Source organism: Oxyura jamaicensis, chromosome 4 (genome assembly GCF_011077185.1).
Source record: "Oxyura jamaicensis isolate SHBP4307 breed ruddy duck chromosome 4, BPBGC_Ojam_1.0, whole genome shotgun sequence".
In the NCBI taxonomy this organism is placed as follows: Eukaryota; Metazoa; Chordata; class Aves; order Anseriformes; family Anatidae; genus Oxyura; species Oxyura jamaicensis.
Genome location: NC_048896.1, coordinates 7,627,011 through 7,647,309, shown reverse-complemented (window position 1 = coordinate 7,647,309; position 20,299 = coordinate 7,627,011). Strand labels below are relative to the sequence as shown.

Here is a 20,299-nt window from a genome sequence, read left to right as displayed (position 1 = left end):
GCCGGTGCTGGCGGCGGGGCTGTGGGCACGGGCGGCGGCGGCGGCCGCGGGCGGGGCGGTTCGTCCCGGGGCGCTGGAGGAGGAGATCGTGTCCGAGAAGGCGGCGGAGGAGAGCCATCGGCAGGACAGCGCCAACCTGCTCGTCTTCATCCTGCTGCTCACCCTCACCATCCTCACCATATGGCTCTTCAAGCACCGCCGCGCCCGCTTCCTCCACGAGACCGGGCTCGCCATGATCTACGGTGAGGGGCGGGGGTACGGCCCCTGCGGAGCTCCCCCCCCCCCCGGCCCCGGGGCACCCCGCGGGACCCGCCCGGGGCGGGCGGTGCTCGCTGCCGGTGCTGCCGGGCTCCACGCCCACGGTCAGGCACCGGCGTGCCCGAGGTGCCCCGGCGGGGCTCCTGTTGTGGGTGGCCACGCTGGAGAGCAGCAAAGGGGCTTGTAAGGGGCCGGGGGTCCCGTCCTGGTTCTCCCGGTGGCAGCCAAGCACCCGCTGCGGCCGCTCGGGGTCGGTGGTCACGGGTCAGGGAGCGGTGGCACGGTGCTCAGGCCGGGAGCAGGGACATGTCCTGGTGTGCTGCAGGCCCACAGTTTGCGATTGCAGCCCGTGTTCAGAGCGCCTCAATTTCCAGAAGTACAATCCCAGATGCTCCTGCAGTCTGCCTCTTTGCGGTGCTCGGAGACCCGTGGGGCTGGCAGCTGTGTCCTGCTGCCTGGGGACCCGTGAGTTCCTGCTTGCAAGGCTCCCGATCCTCTTCCCGCCTTGGTGAGGTGCCCCCGCACGTGTTCCCCTGGAGTGGGGCCGTGGATCGAGGAGCGGGCCTCTCGCTGGTTGGGTTTTAACGGTGGCCCACGACTGCTGTCACCAGAGGTGCTCGGAAGCTGCTGGGACTGGAGTGATGTGGCCTCCTCCCGAAGTGCCCTGGCCATGGCAAGGAGATAAAGCACGTGGCTCATCCAGGGTCACCCAGCGTGACTTGGAGTTCGACCAAAGCAGGGCTGGGAGTTGTGCTGGGGGAATGATTAACGCAGCCACAGATGCTTATCCAGGCGAGATCAATGGAGTATAGGGTTGAAAAGCTGTTTTCTGATGAGTGCTGGAGTCCGCATCTCTTTGTGCTTTCCCTCCCCTGGCTGGTCGCAGGCGATGTGCGACCAAGCTCTGTCGGAGCAGAAACGTGGCTGAGCTCCCCACAGCAGAGAGCTCAGCTCAGCTCTGAAAGCTGTGGCTTTGTGCATTCAGGCCTTTGGCTTTTGTTATCCTAAGTTTCAGTTAACTGGAGGCGTCTTTCAGAACGAAGGGGTGGAGAAGCTTGCTGCAGCCCGGGGGCACAAAATACCAAAATACCGGTCTGCGTTTACAAATTCCTGCAAGCCCTCAGTGAGGTGCTGCCTGCGCTGCCCGTGCTGCTCGGGGCACCTCTGTCACCTCCCGGCAAGGAGCTGTGCCTGCCCGACCCGTGCTGCTGCACTTGTCTTCCTCCTGTTCTCCCATGTGAGTGCCCCTCTTGGTCCCAGAGCCCAGCCCGTGACATTTTGGTCTCCCGATGATCTGTAAAAACACATCTTTTCCGTCTGCTCTTTTGCAGACTGCACTCAGGGAATTGCTGGCAAACTAAGTAACTTCACCCGCCTGGTCAGGCGGAAAACTCTGACTTTTTCTCTGCTGTCACGGCTTTTGGCACTGCCATCTCAGGTCAGACAGCCTCCATTGGAGAAGGGATGTGTTAGTTCCCAGGGGCTGGCGAGACCTGTTGGTTTACAGCAACAGCCTGCAAGCTGCCGGGAGCAAAGCGGGTGCCGCTTCTGCTTCGCTGTGCCTGGCCCCCTCTGGTGCTTTCAGCCCAGGGGAAGTTGGTGGAAAATGTGGAAGTGCTGCAGCAGGCAGGCTGCAAAACAGACCTCTACATCTGGGCAAAGAAGTGATTTGTAAAAGCTTGTCTTTTTTCTAATTAAAGAAACCTCGACAACTAAGTCAAAACTTCTGCATCGCTTCCTGCTGAAATCCATCAGGGTTTCCTCGGAGCCTGTGCTTTTACCCCAGGTTACACACTGTTGCTTCGGGTGGTGTTTTACCTTACAAATTACACTGTTGGCTCAGAGCTGTTGTTCAAGAGCTGGAGTTGTTTCACTGTGATAGGCAATACGTGTGCAGCAGCCCCTGGGCTTCGTTTCATGGTTTAAAATTAGGTTCCAATACCCTGGGTGCTCAACATTTAGGACAATTAAATGAGCAGTCTTGTTTCATTTCTTCTCGGAGTCTGGTGGTGGATGTGGCAGGAGCTTCTCTAGAAGTTTAGTTTCCTTGTGTTGGTTCCCGGTTGGCCCCAGGGTTGCAAACGTCCCGATTGTCTGTTGTGAGGCTTTCAGGTGCTCGCTGCATTTTTCCTTCCTTTCGGTGTCCGGATTAATGCTTGCCTGGGGGTTCCTGCGTGCTGCCATTGTTGTTAAGTGCCTGGACGGTAAGGTATTAGTCTTTGTTTTAAATCTTAGCTCAGAAGTGTTCAAAAAAAAAAGTCCATGGGTTTTTATTCCTTTTAATGAAGTTGGGATAAATGCAATGAAAATAATCTTTTGCACTTTGCACAGAAGAACTCTGTTAATTTTCCAGCCTTGCCTTCAGCTCCTCACTCCTTGCAGCTTTCAGTTGTCAGCTTCCTGGTGTCAGGTTCCCCGCTCGGCTCCCTCCCAGGGCTCACTTTTGTAAAACTTTTGGCAGCAAAACCATTGTGATAGTGGTGGGGCACGGCTCACGGGTTGCTGCTAGGGCAGCCCTCCAAGTGCCAGGAGCGTTCTAACCACTTCCTAAGAGGCCGTCAGCAACAAGAGGATGTACTCCAGCTCTGGCCTTGGTCCCATTAGCGCAGGGCTGTTTTGGGGGTCTGAAAAACCCTGCCAGCAGGTCGGGTTTGTCCTGGGCGCCACAAGCCAGCTCCCTGGTGTGGGACGTGCACGAGGAAGATCGGTACAAGGCCCATGGTCGGGCTGTTTCTACACCAGAGCTCTCAGCTTCAGGCATGGCACCCTGCAGCTTCCTTCTAGGTGCCTCTGGTCATGTCTCGGTGTTGGGAGCTGATGGCACAAGGCTGGCTCAGACTGGGTGCCCGAGTGCTCTGTGTGTGTGTGGATGTGGTTGTGCGCACACACATCTCTTCCCACCCAGCTCTGTTTCATGCAGAGAGCTCTGTGTGTGCTACAGGGCAAGACAAACTTCGGCAGCCCCAAGCCCAGTGGCCTTGGCGGTTATTGCAGGTTTGTCCGTCCCCCTTCCCTTCTCCTATTGCTGGGCCGAGCGGGAATTCAGCTCTGGCCGGAGCACGGCTGGCATGCGGGGCTGGGAACAGCTGCATGGGGAGGCGAGACGGCAAGGCCGACCAGGGCTGCTATCAGATGTAGCCCTGCTCTGGGACAAGGATTAAGAGGCGAGAGGTGGGTGAGTCAGGATCCTTTCTAAATTTCCAGCCGCAACCAAAGCCTCTCCCTCCTTCCTCCTTGCAGGGCATCTCATTTCAAAGTGGTGAGTCCCGGCGTTGAAAGGTGTCTTGGGGTGGGTTTCCAGCTGAGAAAAGACAGGCAGCTGCTGCGGGAGGTTTCTGACTCTTGCCTGAAGCTCTGAAGTTGACTTTTTTGAAAGGGGTAGCTCTGGAAGGCTGTAGGAGCAGAGTTGCAAGGGTAGGAGGTGGATGAGCCTCCTGGCTTTCTGCTTTTCTGGGGCTGTGACTTTACACTGTGCTCTCACTGCAACTGTTTGAGGCTGCTTAATAGTCCTGAGCAGATGTAAGGACCCTCTGAAGCTCACTTTATCCCAGTGAAGAGTTTTGGTCGTCTCCCATGGAGTCTGAGGTTGTTCATCATCTTCTGGGTGTTCTGTCCTCATGCACCTCCCTGCCACGTGCTTAAAAGGAGCCGTGCTGAGGCACCCCAATGCTCCTGACATCCTTGCCTTGCATTGCCTTACTTTATTCCTAGAGCATGCGGGAAGCTCACGGGAGCTAAACCCCAGCTGTGTCCCTACTGTACCTCACATCCCCTGGCAGGGGAGCTGGGGGCTTTTCTTCTGGCTGTCAGCAAAACGAGCAAATCTCATTCTGGGAAGGTGCTGTCAAGGGAAGAGCAGGTGAAAGCCTGGTGGCATGCGGGGACTGGCTGCAGGAGGTGCTGGGTGAGTCCCGTGGTCTCCGTCCCAGCAGCTGCACAGCTCGTGCCCGCTCTCTGTTCCTGTAGGACTGTGGTGGGGAAGGAGTTCGGTGTCAGTCTGGGTTGTGCCCTGCCCCTAGGAAAACACAGAGCGAGATTTTAATTAATGCAGCAGCAAAGAGCCTGAACGTCCCGGGAGGCAAATGGAGAAGCCTTTGCGGTGTTGTGGTCTCTATTTAGCTCCCACGTGTTTGCAAGCTTTTTCATAAATGTGTGGTTCAGAAATGGGGTTAAGTGACCCAAAAAAACATCAGAAAACCAGCAGAAAAGTGACCCACAACCATCTCTGCTGTGCCGGCCAGTGCCTGAGTGCATCTCTTCTCTCTGGCTTGAGACAATGTCTTACGAAGGATGCTCCCTGTCCTCAAAGTGACTGGTACCTTTTTTAACCCCTACCAAAATGAAAGGTTTTGTGCATTTCTGTACTGGCGATACGTGCTCCTGTTGGGTTTCCAGCTGCAGATGCTCACAGTGACCACCCTGGCGGTTTGCTCATCTCACCACGCATCCCTCTGTCCCCAGGCGTCCTGGTCGGTGTGGTCCTGCGCTACGGCATCCACGTCCCCAGCGATGTGAACAACGTGACGCTGAGCTGCCAGGTGCAGACCAGTCCTGCCACGCTGCTGGTGAATGTCAGCGGGAAGTTCTACGAGTACACCCTGAAGGGGGAAATCAGCGCCCAGGAGCTCAACAATGTCCAGGATAATGAGATGCTGAGAAAGGTAAGGGAGCGATTTCCTAGTGAGGGATGGTCCGTGGGGTGCATGCAAATGAAGAAATCCTGCATCTGCTGCATTAAGTGATTTTTTATTGCATTTTTATGTTTTTACTTTGGTCCCATAAATTGTAAGCTGAATACACAATGTAATGAAGCTCTAGTTTCAGCTGATCTTAACGTGAGCTGTTTGGACTCTGGGCTGTGTGTCTGAAAGAGCCCTGACTCCTCCATGGTTGCCTAACAGCCCTTCATCTGGTGGGAGTACGGTGTTTTTTTTATGTCATTCTTTGTGTTTGTCTTGCAAAATCCTAACAAACTGATTAACCGTTTTTTTTTTTTTTTTTTTTTAATTTTTTTTGATTTATTTACAGGTGACTTTTGATCCTGAGGTGTTTTTCAACATATTGCTTCCTCCAATTATATTTTATGCAGGCTACAGCTTAAAAAGGGTACGTGCCTTCACAGTGCCTACGCTTTCAGTTCCTCTGCCCCCAGAGCATTTTTAATACTTGAGAGAGCTTATAATGCTTGCTCAGCAGGCCAAGGCTACAGAATTGGGTACAGCGTTCCCAGTACATGCAGGATGGTAGGAGGCAGGGCTGAGAGTGCCCCTGTAGGTCTCACCCATCCCTCATCCCATGAAGGGTCAGCAACTGTGACCATTTCCAGCATGGGTTTGTGCAGGGGTATTTTAGGCCAGCTGGGCCATCTGGAATTCTCAAACACTTTAGAAGGTGGGAAGGTTTTAGGAAGCAGCAGCTCTTTGAAGTGCTGATTTGGAGGGAGAGGAAAATGATCCTGTATAGCTCTGGGAGAAGGAAGGAAGTCCTGTGCTGTGTTAGGAATTAGTCCCCAGGACTCAGAGTATCCCCTCATTCCATACACCAGTACAGGAAAATGATGCTCCTGTTTATTAGTACTGCATTTGCTGTGCTGGTCTGGCTGCGTGTGCCGTTGTGTGCGGCACCATTCAGCCCAGCTCACGCAGCTCGCGGTGTTCAAGCTGGGCACAAGTTGCTGCGGGTGCTGCGCAGGTACCTATCTGTTCGCACGGCTTGAAATAAATTGATAGTAAAGTGTAATTCATTTTTTTTTTTCCTTCTTCCTCCTAGAGGCACTTCTTCAGAAACTTGGGATCAATCCTGGCATACGCTTTTCTTGGCACTGCGATATCCTGCCTGATGATCGGGTGAGTGGTTGCGGCCAGATGGGCTTTTCGGCAGGGCTGTGAGCTGTGTGTGGACACAGAGCTCTGTCCTGCGGTGGGGGCCGGGGGGGCTCCCTGGGCTGCTCAGCGGGGCAGCTAATGTCGCTTCGTGATGGGCTTTTGCTGGCAGGACAGCGTGCCTGCTGCCCCATTACACAGTGCTTTCCTGTATCCCGTACAGAATGCATATACACACGGCAAGGCAAGTGTTGCAGATCCCTGAGAATAAACAGGTGCTGACTTGAAATTAGTGAAAGCAGAGCCCAAACAAGTGTGAGACACACGAGTAGAGGGCAGGATCGTAAGTGCATGTCCTGTCCTTACTTGCTGGAAGCAGATGCCTAGCAAACACAGATTGTGTTTCAAATTATTTATCTGTGTGCAGAGAGGGAGCTAGATAATTCCCATTCTGAATACGCGCAGGCTTGCGTAGGGTGTTTTCCACCAGAGATCCAGGGGGATTCAAGCAAACTCAGCACCTGCATTATCTGCTCCTAGCTGGAAATTCAGGACATTAGAAAATCAGGCCAACTGAAAAGTCATTCCATTGAAACATGTTAACATCAAGCTTTGTGAAGCAATTGCAAGGTGATTTATCGTGGTCTGTCCCATGAGCCGCTGTTTTTCTTTGGCGGCATTGTGCTGGCAGAGGAGTCGTGGTACCAGCTCCTCCCCAGCACCGTGCTTTGCTCCTGTGCTGTCAGTGCTTTGGATTTCACAGTCCTGCACTCTGCTCTGAGACCCTGGTGTTTCACCAGCCTCAGCTCATGCAATACTCTCAGTGTATTCTTCTCCTATATTTGGACAACTTTTGGGGTTAAATTGGCAGATTCTAGGGAACTCCTTGCACTGCATTACGAGTTGTTCTCTCTTCTGCTTCCACAGCTCTGTCATGTATGGCTGTGTGGCGCTGATGAAGGTCACCGGGCAGCTTGGGGGAGACTTCTACTTCACCGACTGCCTCCTCTTTGGTGCCATCGTATCAGCTACTGACCCAGGTATGTTAGATGTTTCCCCCCCACCTCATTTTGCCTACATTTGGTGAAGAGGGGAAGAAAGGAAGGAAGGCTTTCACAGGAAGGCAGCTTTCTAAAAGGGATGTTTTGTCTGTGATTACACCACAATAACGGCACCTTTTTGAATGTCTCTCTATTTTTCTATTTGTCAGTGACTGTTCTTGCCATATTCCATGAACTCCAGGTTGATGTTGAGCTGTATGCCCTTCTCTTTGGCGAAAGCGTTCTCAATGATGCCGTTGCCATAGTGCTGTCTTCGTAAGTGTGTTCTGTTTTTATTTTTAATTGTTATGTATGTTCTGTGTCAGGCGTTGGGGGGAGCCACCTGGGCTTGCTCCTGTAAAAATAGGAGCATTGGTGTTGGCCAGAACAGATTTCCCTATTAAGTGTCCCCAAAAGCTGTAGTGACCTTCTTTCTGATCAGCCTCCTCCTTGAAGACCACTGTTTGAGAGCATGGACTGTAGCTACAGCTTCCTGTTGCATGATGGATAGCTGTGTTTTTCTTTTATGGCCTGTTGACCCCCCCAGAAGGAAATTGTCATGTCTCTCTGCAATATGAGAAGCACCACGTCTGCTTTTCAGCCACAGAATCCCATCAAAACCCCTTGCTGATGGCTTTGCTCCTACCTGCCTGCCTTCCCATCCACAAGTACCCGCTTTTGTTTTGGTGGAGATAGTTGGTAAAGCAGCTGTCTCCTTTCTCTGCCCACTTTCTGTGCCTCAAGAAGATGGTATTTCTGGAGTTAGTATCCTGAACTGGAAAGTGGGTGCCTTTCTAAAGAGTGTTTTATAATATTCTTTAATATTTTATGTCCTCTGCACGTAGGACATATTTTATCTGCATTTCCGTTGTGTTGCCATCATGGGAGTTTGTTTGGAAATATATAGTATCTGCAGTCATGACAGGTTAACTTATAGCTAAGACTAATGTAGAAAATATTTCTGGAATACTTGTCATGCCGGCGTGCTGATTGCGTGGGTTTTACTGATGTGGAGGCAGCAAGCAACATATTGTGAGCTTCGTATCACCACCCGCCTGAGTTGTATTTACTAAATTGAATGTTTCTAGAACTGTTTGTATTGCTCACTCTGGCTTTATGCTGGATGTGTCACCACTGGTGCTAGAGTAAACTCTGAGCAGCCAGGTCATGTTTGAGAAGTGACACAGAGCAAGGAGGAGACGGGGGCTCGGAGCCTGCCGGGAGTCGGTGGGCTCAGCAGCAGAGCTGTGGAGTTTGTGGTGGGTCTGTGCGCGTGTCTGTGCCTGCACCGTGTGCTCTGATTTGCCCCTTGCGCTGTTTTGCTCCCAGCTTTGTAGCTGATTTCCCCCCTTCCTTTTTGCACGAGCTGAGTCCAGCCCCCCTCCTCTGGAAAAAGATAATCTGCACCAAACCCAGCAGCCCTGAGCTGCAGCTAGCCGTTGTTTTGATGCAAGGTTTGTGCACAGACCGGTCCAGCAGCGTGTTGACTTCTCAAGGGCTTCCTAGCAGCAAAAGTGACCCGCTGCAGCTCTTATTTGTGGTTCCCCTTTATTAAATTTAGCTTGGCACTTGCCCGTTGCACGGAAGAGGTGTAAGTGGGGAGCAGCAGGGGCAGTTCTGCTTCCACAGCACGGTGGTTGGGAGGGGTGGATCCGAAACGTGGAGGATTTGGGGTTTTGGGGGGACACCTGGGCTGGCGTGGGTGGGTGCCAGCATCACCCCGGGGCTCCAGCTGCAGCTGGCCAAGCTCAGGGGTTTGGTGATGGGAGGAAGCAACACACAAAAAGCCATGCGCTTTGCTGCTCCCCATCCTGCAAGGAGGTGCTTTCCGGTGGGGTTGGTGGCAGGGAACCCGATTCAGGATTTGGCCGTGTAAAGAGGAATTGAACCCAGAACCAAAAGGCAGCGAGCAGAGTGGGGCTGGGGCTGCGTCCTGTGGGCAGGGAGCGGTGCAGCCCCAGGGTCCCTGCCTGCTTCTCCCAGTTTAGTTTCTCCCTCTTTAGTTTCTTATTAGTGGGGCACAAAGCAAAACCAGAAGGAAGGCTGCAATAGGTTAAAGTACAAAACTGACATCCACACAGTCAGTTATGGAGGGGAAATGAAACTAGGCTGGATTAAAAACCAAACGGACACAAAGCAACAAAACCCCAAAATGAGACCGTGTCGGTGAATGGGAAGTAGAAGATGGAACTGACAAAAGAACTTAAATCTCAGGGAGAAGTCTGAGGCCTGTGGCGTAAAAGACAACGGAGAAAAAATATGATTTATTAAAAGCAGGGAAGTTTAGCAAGGGAAGTGACTCGTTACGTGTTGGAAAGGGTAGGGTTATCACTCATGTTGCAGAAGAATGTTGGTCTGTTATTAGGGAGGAAAGCGGCAGGATGTGTTCGTGAGACGGTAACTTTCCGTTCTAGCATAGCTCAGGAGGCTAAACAGCAACTGGTTAAAGTTCAAGCCTGAGAGTTTTAACAGAGCCAGCCGAGGGATTGCTGACAAGGAAGTTAATGTTCTCAGCAAGTTTACATTGAAGAAAGCTAACAAGGAGTCAGTATTAACATAGGATTTAGGAGATGGATAGGGGCCCGCCTGTATCGTGGCCCTTCTGGGTACCTGCTGAGGGGATCGGAGGGAGCACGCTCAGCAGTGTGACCAGCACGGGCTGGGGGACACCAGCGTGGCTGGCTGATCCGCCAACCATGGAAAATCTTGATTTTCTTGTCAAAAAGAAACAAAGTTTGGTGGATGAAGACAGCAGCGCTGCTGTTGTGAACTGGCACTGTGCCATTCACCTTGCCACCCTGCAAGATTTCCCCTCAGAACCCAGAGCTGTGCAAAATGAACGTTGTGCACGTTAAACACAGCAAAACTGGGTAACTTGCAGTTCTCCAGGGGATATTCACTTCAGCTGGCGCTGTGGCATTGACAGAGAAATGTAGGCTTCCCACTTGGATGTGTTGTGCTCCCAGAGTGCCTGGCTTTCCGGAGACATGATGCCAAGCCCCCAAATGCCATCGTAGATGAAGAACTGTCACCTGGCAAACTCGTTTGTAGGGGATCATGCAAGAGATGGGTTTGGGTCTGATGCTTTGTAGCATCTGGAAGGAGCAAATGCAGAGCCTTGCCTAGGGCGGTTGAGCTGCAGGGAGATGGCCGGGGATGGGGGGAGCCCAAACTCTCCGGGCCATGGCGAGCGTGCTGCTGCTGTGCTGCCTCTGATGCTCTCATTTCTCACGCTTGGGGTTTGCAGCGGTCGTAGCACTTTGCAAAGCTCACACAGCACTGTGAAAATCTCCCTCTCTCCAGGCTAAGGAGTGTTTTGCTCCTGTGTGTGCTTTTTCTCCTTCTTTCAGTTCAATTGTTGCATACCAGCCAGCGGGTGACAACAGCCACACGTTTGATGTCACAGCGATGTTCAAGTCCATTGGGATCTTCCTGGGGATATTCAGTGGGTCTTTTGCAATGGGAGCAGCTACTGGAGTTGTGACAGCTTTAATATCCTTTTTGTTGTTTTTCCAAGTGTTTACATAACAGCTTCTTCTTTTGCTGTGCTGCACTTCACCCAGACCCAGCATTTCAAGATTTTTTGCCTAAATTAATGAGAGGCAATGCCACAGCCTTTTTAGGGGCAGGCTGTGCAGTACTGCTGTGATACACAGCTGGATTAGACATCCCCTCAGCCTACGGTTATTCTCCAAGTTGTCCTTAACAATCTGCAACGTCACCAAGTTCACCAAACTGCGGGAGTTCCCCTTGCTGGAGACCGGCTTGTTCTTCCTGATGTCCTGGAGCACGTTCCTGCTGGCTGAGGCGTGTGGCTTTACAGGCAAGCTCCAGCACTGCCCTGCATCTGGGATGGAAATCTGCAGGGATGATGGTGCTATTGAATTTTGCTTCTCTAAGTATTGGCTGCAGATTGGACTCCCCCTCTGCTTCTATAAGTTTAGTTATTTTGGGGCTTGTGGTTATTGTATTAAAAACCCTACAGTGCTGGGTGCAGCTCTGCTCCCTTTTCATGGCTACAAGTCTAACGTGATGCTCTGCTCCCCAGGTGTGGTGGCTGTGCTCTTCTGTGGGATCACACAGGCTCATTATACCTATAACAACTTATCTACAGAATCCCAACACAGAACAAAGCAGGTGAGAGCTCTGCAGTTCCCTTAATCCTCTCCAGATTTGCAGTCTGGTATTCTTTCTTTCCCTCAAGCCACAATTAGGTGCATCTGCCAGTCTACAGCTGGATTTTGCTGGAGTCGCTCCTGCAGAAGCATTCCTTGTGTGGTGGATGGGCTAACATGTTTTTCTTGTTAAGTCTGAGCTATGTTTAATTCATTTTTAATTTGTTTTCCTCTTTCAGTTGTTCGAACTGCTGAATTTCTTGGCAGAAAACTTCATCTTCTCCTACATGGGACTCGCATTGTTCACCTTCCAGAACCACGTCTTCAACCCGACCTTCGTGGTGGGAGCTTTTGTATCCTTTGGAGTTAGTTTTATAAAACAAGAAAAGAAAGGGAGAGGTGCCTCATTCCTACTGTGTGTTTTTCTTTCAAATGTGATTTTTTTTTTCCCAGTCTAGCTTTATTTTTAAAAGGGAGTTTCTCCTGTGTAGTGGTGCCTTTGATTATATTAAGAAGATGGAGATTCTTTTCTCAGCTTTTTTGTTTTGTTGGGTTTGGTTTTGTTTTCTCTGTCTTGTCAGCTTTTGAGGGGCTCAGCGCTGGATGTGAACATGGTGCTGGAGCGCCAAGCTTCATCCTGTGGCAGCGTGGTACAGGAGCAGCTTCCAAGTGGGGACCTCCTGATACAGCTGTTTGTTTTCTCTTTTCTGTGCTATTCCATTTGGTTAACCCTGAAAAAAATACTTTTTTTTTTTTTTTTTTCAAAATAACAGTTAGAGCTACAGTAGATAGCTCTGAATGATGTAACGAGAAAGGATTTCCCTTTCTGCAAGCTGATGCTAGGAGAGACGCTGTCAGCCCTAATATGTCTCAGAAGAGTGAGGATTTGAAGGTTTTTTGTTGTTGCTGTTGTTTCACAGGGAAGCCAGTTGTGATGTGCAGAATTATTTCACCCTTTGCCTGCAATGAAGCAGGTTTATACAGATAAATAAAATGTTATCTTCACCGGTGCTGACGCATGGGTTTCTAGCGGGGTTTGATGAATTTCCCTCGTTAGCTTTTGCAGGGCTGCAGTAGGGTAAAGGGAGTGAAGAGCCTAGAAATGCATTTGGGTTAGACTGAAATTGTGTGCACTGCCTTTTCAGTAGGAACCGGCTAGCTTGCTGATGAAATAGCTCATTCATGAGAAAGATCGTGAAATACATCTCTTATGCAAATTCATGATGTTCAGGAAAGAACATAAAAGCTGGAAGCATTTTGCATAATATTCTAGGCTGCACTGAATACTGGCTGCAAGATTATTTTTGCCATCTGGGTGCTGGTATTAAAAGACACAGCTTCAAAGATAAAAGCAATATGAAGGGGTTGCTGATTCTTGTGTCTCCCAGGCTATGAAAACAGAAAGAGTATTAGATTTTTTTTCCTCTCAACTGCTGCTGCTTTCGTTTTGCTGAATAATCTTTGGAAATGGGACCTGGCTTGTAGCTTCAAGCCAAACTGTGAAGTGTGGTGTGCTGGGGAGTGTCAGAGGGGTTGTGGAAGCCGTGAAACCTGAGCTTTGCAAAGGACAAGTAATTCTTGTGGTGGAAAATGAGCACACCAGGGGAAAGCATACAGTGGGAAATGGGGGGTTTTCTCTCCTCTTGTCTAACCTGTCCTCTCATCGTTTCCCTGGTTTATATGTTTGTGCTTGTCTCTATGATATTCTGAATTGCAGTCTGTGGTTTGCTTTGGTGAGGCAGTAGCATGCTCTTCCTGCACTGCTGTAGCGTTCGGAGCTGGGTTAGTGTCTTTGCATCCTAAGGACTGGTGTTTGTGAAGCTCCTCGTGCTTCTGCTGGCTCTGTGCAGAGGTGGGATACAATGGGAGACACGGGAAGAACAGTTTCCTTAACAAGTACAAATACAGCTTGCTATCTTCCTAGGAAGAGCAGCCAATATTTACCCGCTGTCATTTTTACTGAATCTGGGGAGGAGAAATAAGATTGGAACAAATTTACAGCATATGATGATGTTTGCTGGTACGTTGATGCATCCTGGCATCCAAACATTCCTCACTCTGAGCAGCTTCTTAGGGCAATGTGTGGAGAAGAGGCTGGGCAGGACAGGGCTCCCTGGAATTCCCTGGTGTTTGACCACACGGGGCAGGGGAGGCTGGGCAGTGTGGGGAAAGCTCACAGTGAACGTGGTGTCTGGTCCCACAGGCTAACATCGCTCTTCTGCCATCCCTTCCCCTTGCAGGGCTGCGAGGAGCCATGGCATTCGCTCTGGCCATCCGTGACACAGCCACCTACGCCCGGCAGATGATGTTCAGCACAACGCTCCTCATCGTTTTTTTCACGGTGTGGGTTTTCGGCGGGGGCACCACGGCCATGCTGTCCTGCCTGAACATCCGGTGAGCGCGGCACGGGGCATTCCTGGCCACCACCACGCCGCCCGTGGCTGCGTGACATGAGGCGCTGTGAGCGGTGCCACCAGACGGGCAAATGGGACCGGCTGCATGGACCTGCAGAGCTGCGGTGCCTGTTGCTGGCAAATGCTCCTGCATTTGCTCCCAGGGCATCCCCCTGTGCAGGGGGAGCAGCTGCGGAAAGTGCTGCACTTGCCCCAGAGACGACGGGAAGATCCCGTCCGTCCTCCAGACGTGCGGCACGTACCCGCCTGGCATTGCCTGTGCTCACTGTGTGCTTGTTTTCTCCTCCACAGAGTCGGCGTGGATGCGGATCAGGAGAACGTGGTGAGTGCAGGGCTTTGCTACTCGCCATTGGGTGGTCCTGGTAGGGGAGTTTGCGCTGTGCCCTTTGGCACAGAGGTTGTGTCTGGGACCGTGTGAATGCTCCTCTCTGCCCTGCACCCTTCCAGCTGGGGGAGGGAGGCTTTTTAGCTCCTCTGGTGAAAGTTGCAGTCTATAGGAGTCATCGCTTTTCTGTGCCCTCTGTGTAGTTATAATGAGGCTTTCCTTATTCTGTTTGAAAGAAGGCCTTGGAGGTGATGTTGCAGTGCTTAGTCAGTCCACGTTATTGCCACAGAACATTTGGTCTCTCACTGATTTTGAAGTTAATACCAAAACGTGCACGACAAGGAAGCTCTCTGCCTCATCCCAGTGTCCCGTGCAGGACAGAGATACCATTCACCGCCCCATTTTATGCAGCATCTTCAGGCTTTCGGTCACCTCTGTTGCTCCCTCCTGCTCACTGCAAGCAGCTATGTGGCCGGGCGGGGGCTGCTGACCGCGGTGGGATACGTGCTGCAGCCCTGCGGCATCGGGCACCACCTGCCTGGTAGCGCCCAGCTGTGTCTGCGGCCCGGCAGTGCTGTGGCTGTGCCTCTAATGGATTGCAGTGTGGGGTCTGCACCTTGGAGGTTCGTTTTGTGCAGAGATGTCGACTGGGCTGCTCACCTCCTGCAGAGAAAGTGCCAAATACAGGAGGCAGCCTGGAGCCATAAATCTGAAAGCCAAATTTTTGTGAAATATGTAATTGTGTTACGCACATAATGCCCTCCAAACAACTTTGTGTTTTTCTCCAGCTAAAAGGAAGCCACGAATGCCCATGGCACAAGATTATTTGCATATTAAATCTCAAGGGAGATTTGATGGAGGTTGGACCTGTCAGTCGCTATTAAATGTGATGTCTGGATGCAGTTGCTGGCTCCGAGGCACTTAAAACCTAGGAGCCAGAAACTGGAAGGCTCTAGCAGGAAAGCAGTTGCTCTGTGCTTGCCCTGTTTTGATGCCACCTCCCTAAGGCCGTCAGATGCTGCTGAATGCAGAGCCTGGTGCTGCGAGCACTGTCAGCCTGTCGTGGTGTGAGTGATGTTCTTATGCTCACTGCAGCCCAAAGGTCTCTTCCAAAGAGGTGGTGGGAAGGCATTTTCCTACGTTCCCCCAGGTAACCCGGTCTCAGTCCGTTGCTCTGCCGCTGTTAACGTTTTGTTTTCTCACAGGGTGTCCCGGAGAGTGAGAGGAGGAGCACAAAGGCAGAGAGCGCCTGGCTCTTCCGCATGTGGTACAACTTCGATCACAAGTATCCTTGAACTGCAGTCAGTGCGTGCCATGCCAGGTCCCCTGTGCCTGAGGGGCTCCGTTGACTCAGAGCACGACTCCCTCCCTGCTTTGCAGATGAGCCAGCATTTGCTTCCCCATCTCACGGTTGTTTTCTGACTTGCACTTCCTCGTGTCTGTGGCTGTTCCCACCTGCACTTACTGGAAATGCTGCAGTGGCCAAGTTCAAAGCTGGGCTCTCAGGCTGGAAGGGTCTCGAGAGGGTCTCCAAAGGTCTCTGGTCCCTGTTCCCCATGGCAGGAGGACAGAGACCATTTACAGCCCTCTCGCTGGGTCAATGTCTCTCCTCCCTTTCAAATGCTTTGTCATGAGCTAGCAGAGGACTAATTTGCCAGGTGGAGGGTGCAGGATGACAGGACAAATGATGCTGGAAAGCCTCTTAACAGGATTGTGTCATGGTCCACTTGTGTCCCTCTTGCTTGTTTAATTCAGGTTGCTCATCCCTTTCATTTTTGTGCTTCCAGGGCTTTGTGTTTCTTTCTTCAAGATACAGAGTTCTTTGCGGCTGCCTCTGCATCCCACCCCTCGACTCCCCGACATCGCCGCCTTCCTTTTTTTCCTTAACCCTCTCTGCAGCTATCTGAAGCCTCTGCTGACACACAGCGGTCCTCCTCTCACGACCACGCTCCCCAGCTGCTGTGGGCCGATTGCCCGGTGCCTGACAAGTCCCCAGGCATACGAAGTGAGTCCGATGCCACCTTTGGTGTCCTTTCTGTCGCGGTGTCAGTGGAGTTTGATGTGGTTACAGTTCTGTGTAGCCTTTGGGTGCTGCATCGAGCTGGGAGCGTGTGGGGAGGTCAGACACTCAGGCTGACACACACAGCCCTTCAGAAAGGGTTAAACAGCACTTCCCTTCTGTTTGTTGCCCAGAATCAAGAGCAGCTGAAGGACGATGACTCTGACCTCATTTTGAATGATGGGGACATCAGTCTGACCTACGGGGACTCCACCGTCAACACCGATTCGGTTGCGTCCAGCGGCACGTCACGGCGGTTCGTAGGAAACAGCTCCGAAGATGCGCTCGATCGGGAGCTGGCTTTTGGGGACCATGAACTCGTGATCCGGGGAACACGCCTGGTCCTTCCCATGGATGATTCGGAGCCACCCTCAAACGTCCTGGATAGCGCAAGACATGGTCCAGCATAAGGTTGCTCGGTTCAATTGACAGTAATATTTGCATATATGATCAAGAAATGTGTACTACCTAAAGTTTAATGCATGTCTCAAAATGTCTAAGCTGTATAAATATTATTTATATGGTGTCAGAAGAATATAAATATTCTCTGCCAAGCACTTGTAAAGAACAAGCTGCGATTTTAAGTTAAAAACTGTGTTGACTGCACTGTGTAGGGTGGAACTGTTTTAGCGTAAGAGTCTTTTGCACACAGTGAGCTTCTTTAATGTGTGATTTGACGAAGGGTTTAGTTCCCAGCTGGGTAAGTAAAGGAGCTGTCTCCCTGTTCATCCTTTGAACGTGGGAGAGGGGTAGGGAGGTGCTGGTGAACAGTGGGAGTTGCTTTCTGTTCAGATGAGGATTGTTTTTTTGCCTCTGATCTTTGGATAGTTGCATTTGAAATGTCAGCAAAAAGTCAGGCTGCAGACTCTTGTTCACTGTGTGGAAACCTGAGCTGGGATCCAGAGATTTTCTGCTTTTTAGTGACCTGTCAGCTCTGCCCAAGCCACTGCTTTAGCAGGCTAATGTCAAACATCAGTCAAGCTGCTAGCTGTGAGTGGGGGAGCCCCCAGAGTGGGATGGAGGCATGGGTTGTGCTGTAGTCACCTCTGGGAGAAGGAGTTGGTCCTGCAGAAGCTGCTCAGGGCGTGCACAGATTTTAGGGCTGAGTCTGTCTTTCAGTTGTAGCACAAGCAGCTTTGTAGAAGCAGCCATCAAATCCTGAATTGGCGACCAAATTCACATTTGGGAAGTGACCGTGTCTTTGTGCAAGTGAAGCTCCTCTGCTGAAGCCATGGATGTAGTTGAGGTGCAGCGCTGCCACGGCCCATGCTGGACCGCAGAGTCTTTGATGGCTACAGACTGACACGGTACCTCCAGGCTTCTCCAGAGGTGAGGTATTTAGCATCTAGGTAGTACTGAAGGGGAGTTGTCCATCTGTCCGTCCTCCTGTATAGTCAAAATCATTGCACTTTGTTTAATAACTCCTTAGCATTAGCATGCTGTGTGTCTGTAATCCCCACCTGATCTCTCTCATGTCTCTTACCATTTAATGAAACGTGTTTGCAAGTTGATTTTATTTTATTTTTTTCCCAAGGAAGAGCACAGAACAATTTGTGATTTCACACTAGTATTACAGGATTTACTCTGTAGTTACAGGAATGGCTAAAGGTGCAGTGAAATTGTTAACCCTGACATCCTTCTATTCCTCCTGAAAAGGGGGAAGCACAGAAATTTACTGTATGTAATTTTATTGTCTGTTTTAGCTGCAGTTTTACTATACAAACCTTTCAGGGTACTGGTGCACTATAGCCTGTTCTGGAGTTAACCCACTCCAGAAGGCTTAAACAGAGATGTTTTAAAAAGAGAATATTTGAAAAAGAGCCAGGTGAGGGTGAGCTCTCCCAGCTCCCATTAGCTTTCCTCGCAACAAACTCTGCATCTCTTAGGATCCGATCCTGAGACCGCAGAGCAGTTTCCCTACAGCTGTTTTCCCCAGCACCACCTGAGAGCTGGAGAAGGCAGTAAATACTGCAAGTTTGTATGTTTATAGTTGAGAAAATCATTTTTTTTTCATTTTCTCAGGTCTAAGTAACATTGCCTTAAATTTATGGATGTGAAACTAATTATTTTGGCAGTTTATCCCCAAGAAAATCCTTTCTTTTCCCTTCTGAACAAAAAATGTATAGGTGTTGCCATAGGTCTCCTCTAGAAGGGGAGTACGCTCTGTTTATATTTAGATAGGAAATCTTCCTTGCACCAATAAATGGCAGTCTCGCTGTTAATGTAGCTGTTGGATTAGCGCTAGCCTCTTTGTTTCCTGCTATGCAGGAATTCCATAAAGTGTGCATTTTATATGACATCTGTAACTTAACTTCATGTGTTTAAAAAGGAAAAAAAAAATAGGTACATGTTGATTTTAGGTTTACTGCATCATTTCTACATCCTTTATTTTGTGTTTTGTTTTGCCTTTTTGAAGAGGTATGATAAATAACTGCCTCTTGTTTTTTCCTGTATGGTCAGACTATGAATTCAATTTACGAAGCTGATGCTGGTGCAGCTGCCGGGTCCTGCTCCTGCTGGCAGCTCCTGTGCTCCAGCTGCCAGGCTCCAGGCAGGAGAGCAGCATGTGAGCATTGCGGGGCTCCATCCCAGGCAATCCCAGCCAAGGTGCAAACTTGGAGCTGAGCGCTGCGCGATGGCCACAGCCTAAGGTCTGCCCGTAGCCTTCGTGGCATTCCTCTTTGGCCCTCCCACTTTAATAATCTATCCATGTCCTGAAAGTTTGCCAGCACATTAGCAGAAGCCTTGGCTTTTGATGCCAGTTCAATTAGTACATTTAAGAAAAAAAAGTTAACATGAGATGATTTTATGGGGTACCTGTGAACTCTGCTATGATCCATACATCATATAAGCAGGACTATTTCAAGTAGTGTTGGGGAAAGAATGCATGTAAGCTGCAATTTGTGAGCATTTTAATAAATGACTCAGATTCATCCTCAGCTGATTACTTTCTCTATTCTGCTGCAGCAGAGAATCCGTGATTGCCTGGGTTTCAGATGCAGAGCCCTGATGGTTTGTGTGCTGCAGCTGGTTTTAAGGGTTACTGTAGAGAATCAGGCCCTGAGACACTTTGCCAAGTAGATAGGACAGCCCCAAGGAGGCAGTTTACAACTCACATGGAGATTTAGAGAAGATTCCCTCCTTCTGTAAATTGAATTTTCATGGTTTTTGCACACGAAAAAGCATTGTAGGTAAAGTTATGGTTTGTACTAGTACTGTCGATTTGTGTGGTAATGGCATTAACCCTGTAGCTGTGGTGTTTGTGCAGCTGATCTGTGATAGCTGATGATCACTATTGGACCTTCTGTTTACACTGACTAAATCCTTTACTGTTGCGTTGTACTGTGAAAGAAGGATTATGGGCCTATAAAGGATTATTTTTTTTCTGGAATTGTGTGTACTGTTTCATTAATTCACATGGAAATAAATCTGTAGCAAAGTGAAGACGTGCCGCTTTACATTCTTGGACCACTCTGCTCACGGCTGTTGGCAGCCAGGGAAGGCAGCAGCTGCTTGACCCCACGCTCATCCACGGACAGCAAAACCCCCCTGGGGCAGTGCTGCTGCTTGCAGCCACCCTGCAGAGCTGCACGGACCTGTGTATTACAAGGGGCATTTTCAAAACCGAGTCTTGAGCTCTCCTGGACTTTTATGCCCAGTGTTTTTGTTGATTTTGCAGCTGGGATCATTGCAGTGGATCTGCTGTCCTCTGGAGGTGATTCTGCCGTCCATCCCTCCTCTGCATTGGTTTTGTGAGTGCTGTGGGAGCAGCAGAAGAGGTTTGTTGTTTAAATGCTTTACAGTCTTTCAATACTGAGGTCATTTGGGAAACTTCAGGAATCTGCTTTTGAGGGCTTTGTTTCAAAAAGGGCAACCTTCACTTTTCTAACAGTATTACAATACATTTTAGCTCTGCTTCACTGTGGGAGGGCAGCCTCTGAAACCGCATAAACCCTTGTCTTCCACCCATAGTAGTGCAGAGGTCTGTTACCTTCCTTCTTTATGCAGCTGTGAGTTTGATTTTGGCAAGCAGAGGGAAGGACCATGCCACCACACAGCCGTGCCTGTCCATGGGCGTCCCCCACCCTGCAGGTCCAGGTGGGCAGTGCAGCGCTGGCTCACGGGCATACGGCACCTGCTGGCCCAAGCCTGTGTTGAGCCACCCCCCACCCCAAAAAAGAGAGCAAAGCTGCTCTGTTGTGCTAGCCAAACAGAGGAACTCTGCTGTTGCCAAACAACTATGATTGCTGTGAAAACATCCGTGAC

At 50.4% G+C, this 20,299-nt stretch overlaps 1 protein-coding gene across 1 annotated transcript; it reads left to right on the top strand.

The window, feature by feature from the left end:
* Positions 1-99: 99 nt before the first annotated feature.
* Positions 100-19,477, top strand: SLC9A6 (solute carrier family 9 member A6). Its single transcript, XM_035324815.1, has 16 exons — positions 100-242; positions 4,720-4,919; positions 5,287-5,364; positions 6,028-6,104; positions 7,008-7,120; positions 7,291-7,396; positions 10,471-10,612; positions 10,838-10,943; positions 11,169-11,257; positions 11,475-11,588; positions 13,144-13,255; positions 13,476-13,629; positions 13,941-13,971; positions 15,180-15,259; positions 15,874-15,979; positions 16,168-19,477. The coding sequence occupies exons 1-16, from the start codon at positions 233-235 to the stop codon at positions 16,441-16,443; spliced, it is 1,794 nt and encodes a 597-aa protein (XP_035180706.1). The 5' UTR covers positions 100-232; the 3' UTR covers positions 16,444-19,477.
* The last annotated feature ends 822 nt before the right edge of the window (positions 19,478-20,299 follow it).

Bases quoted from the DNA above. Each gene is read 5' to 3' on its own strand.
- SLC9A6 (XM_035324815.1), top strand. The intron at 5,365-6,027 runs GTACGTGCCTTC...TCTTCCTCCTAG, and splicing joins CAGGCTACAGCTTAAAAAGG to AGGCACTTCTTCAGAAACTT. The intron at 15,980-16,167 runs GTGAGTCCGATG...TTTGTTGCCCAG, and splicing joins CAAGTCCCCAGGCATACGAA to AATCAAGAGCAGCTGAAGGA.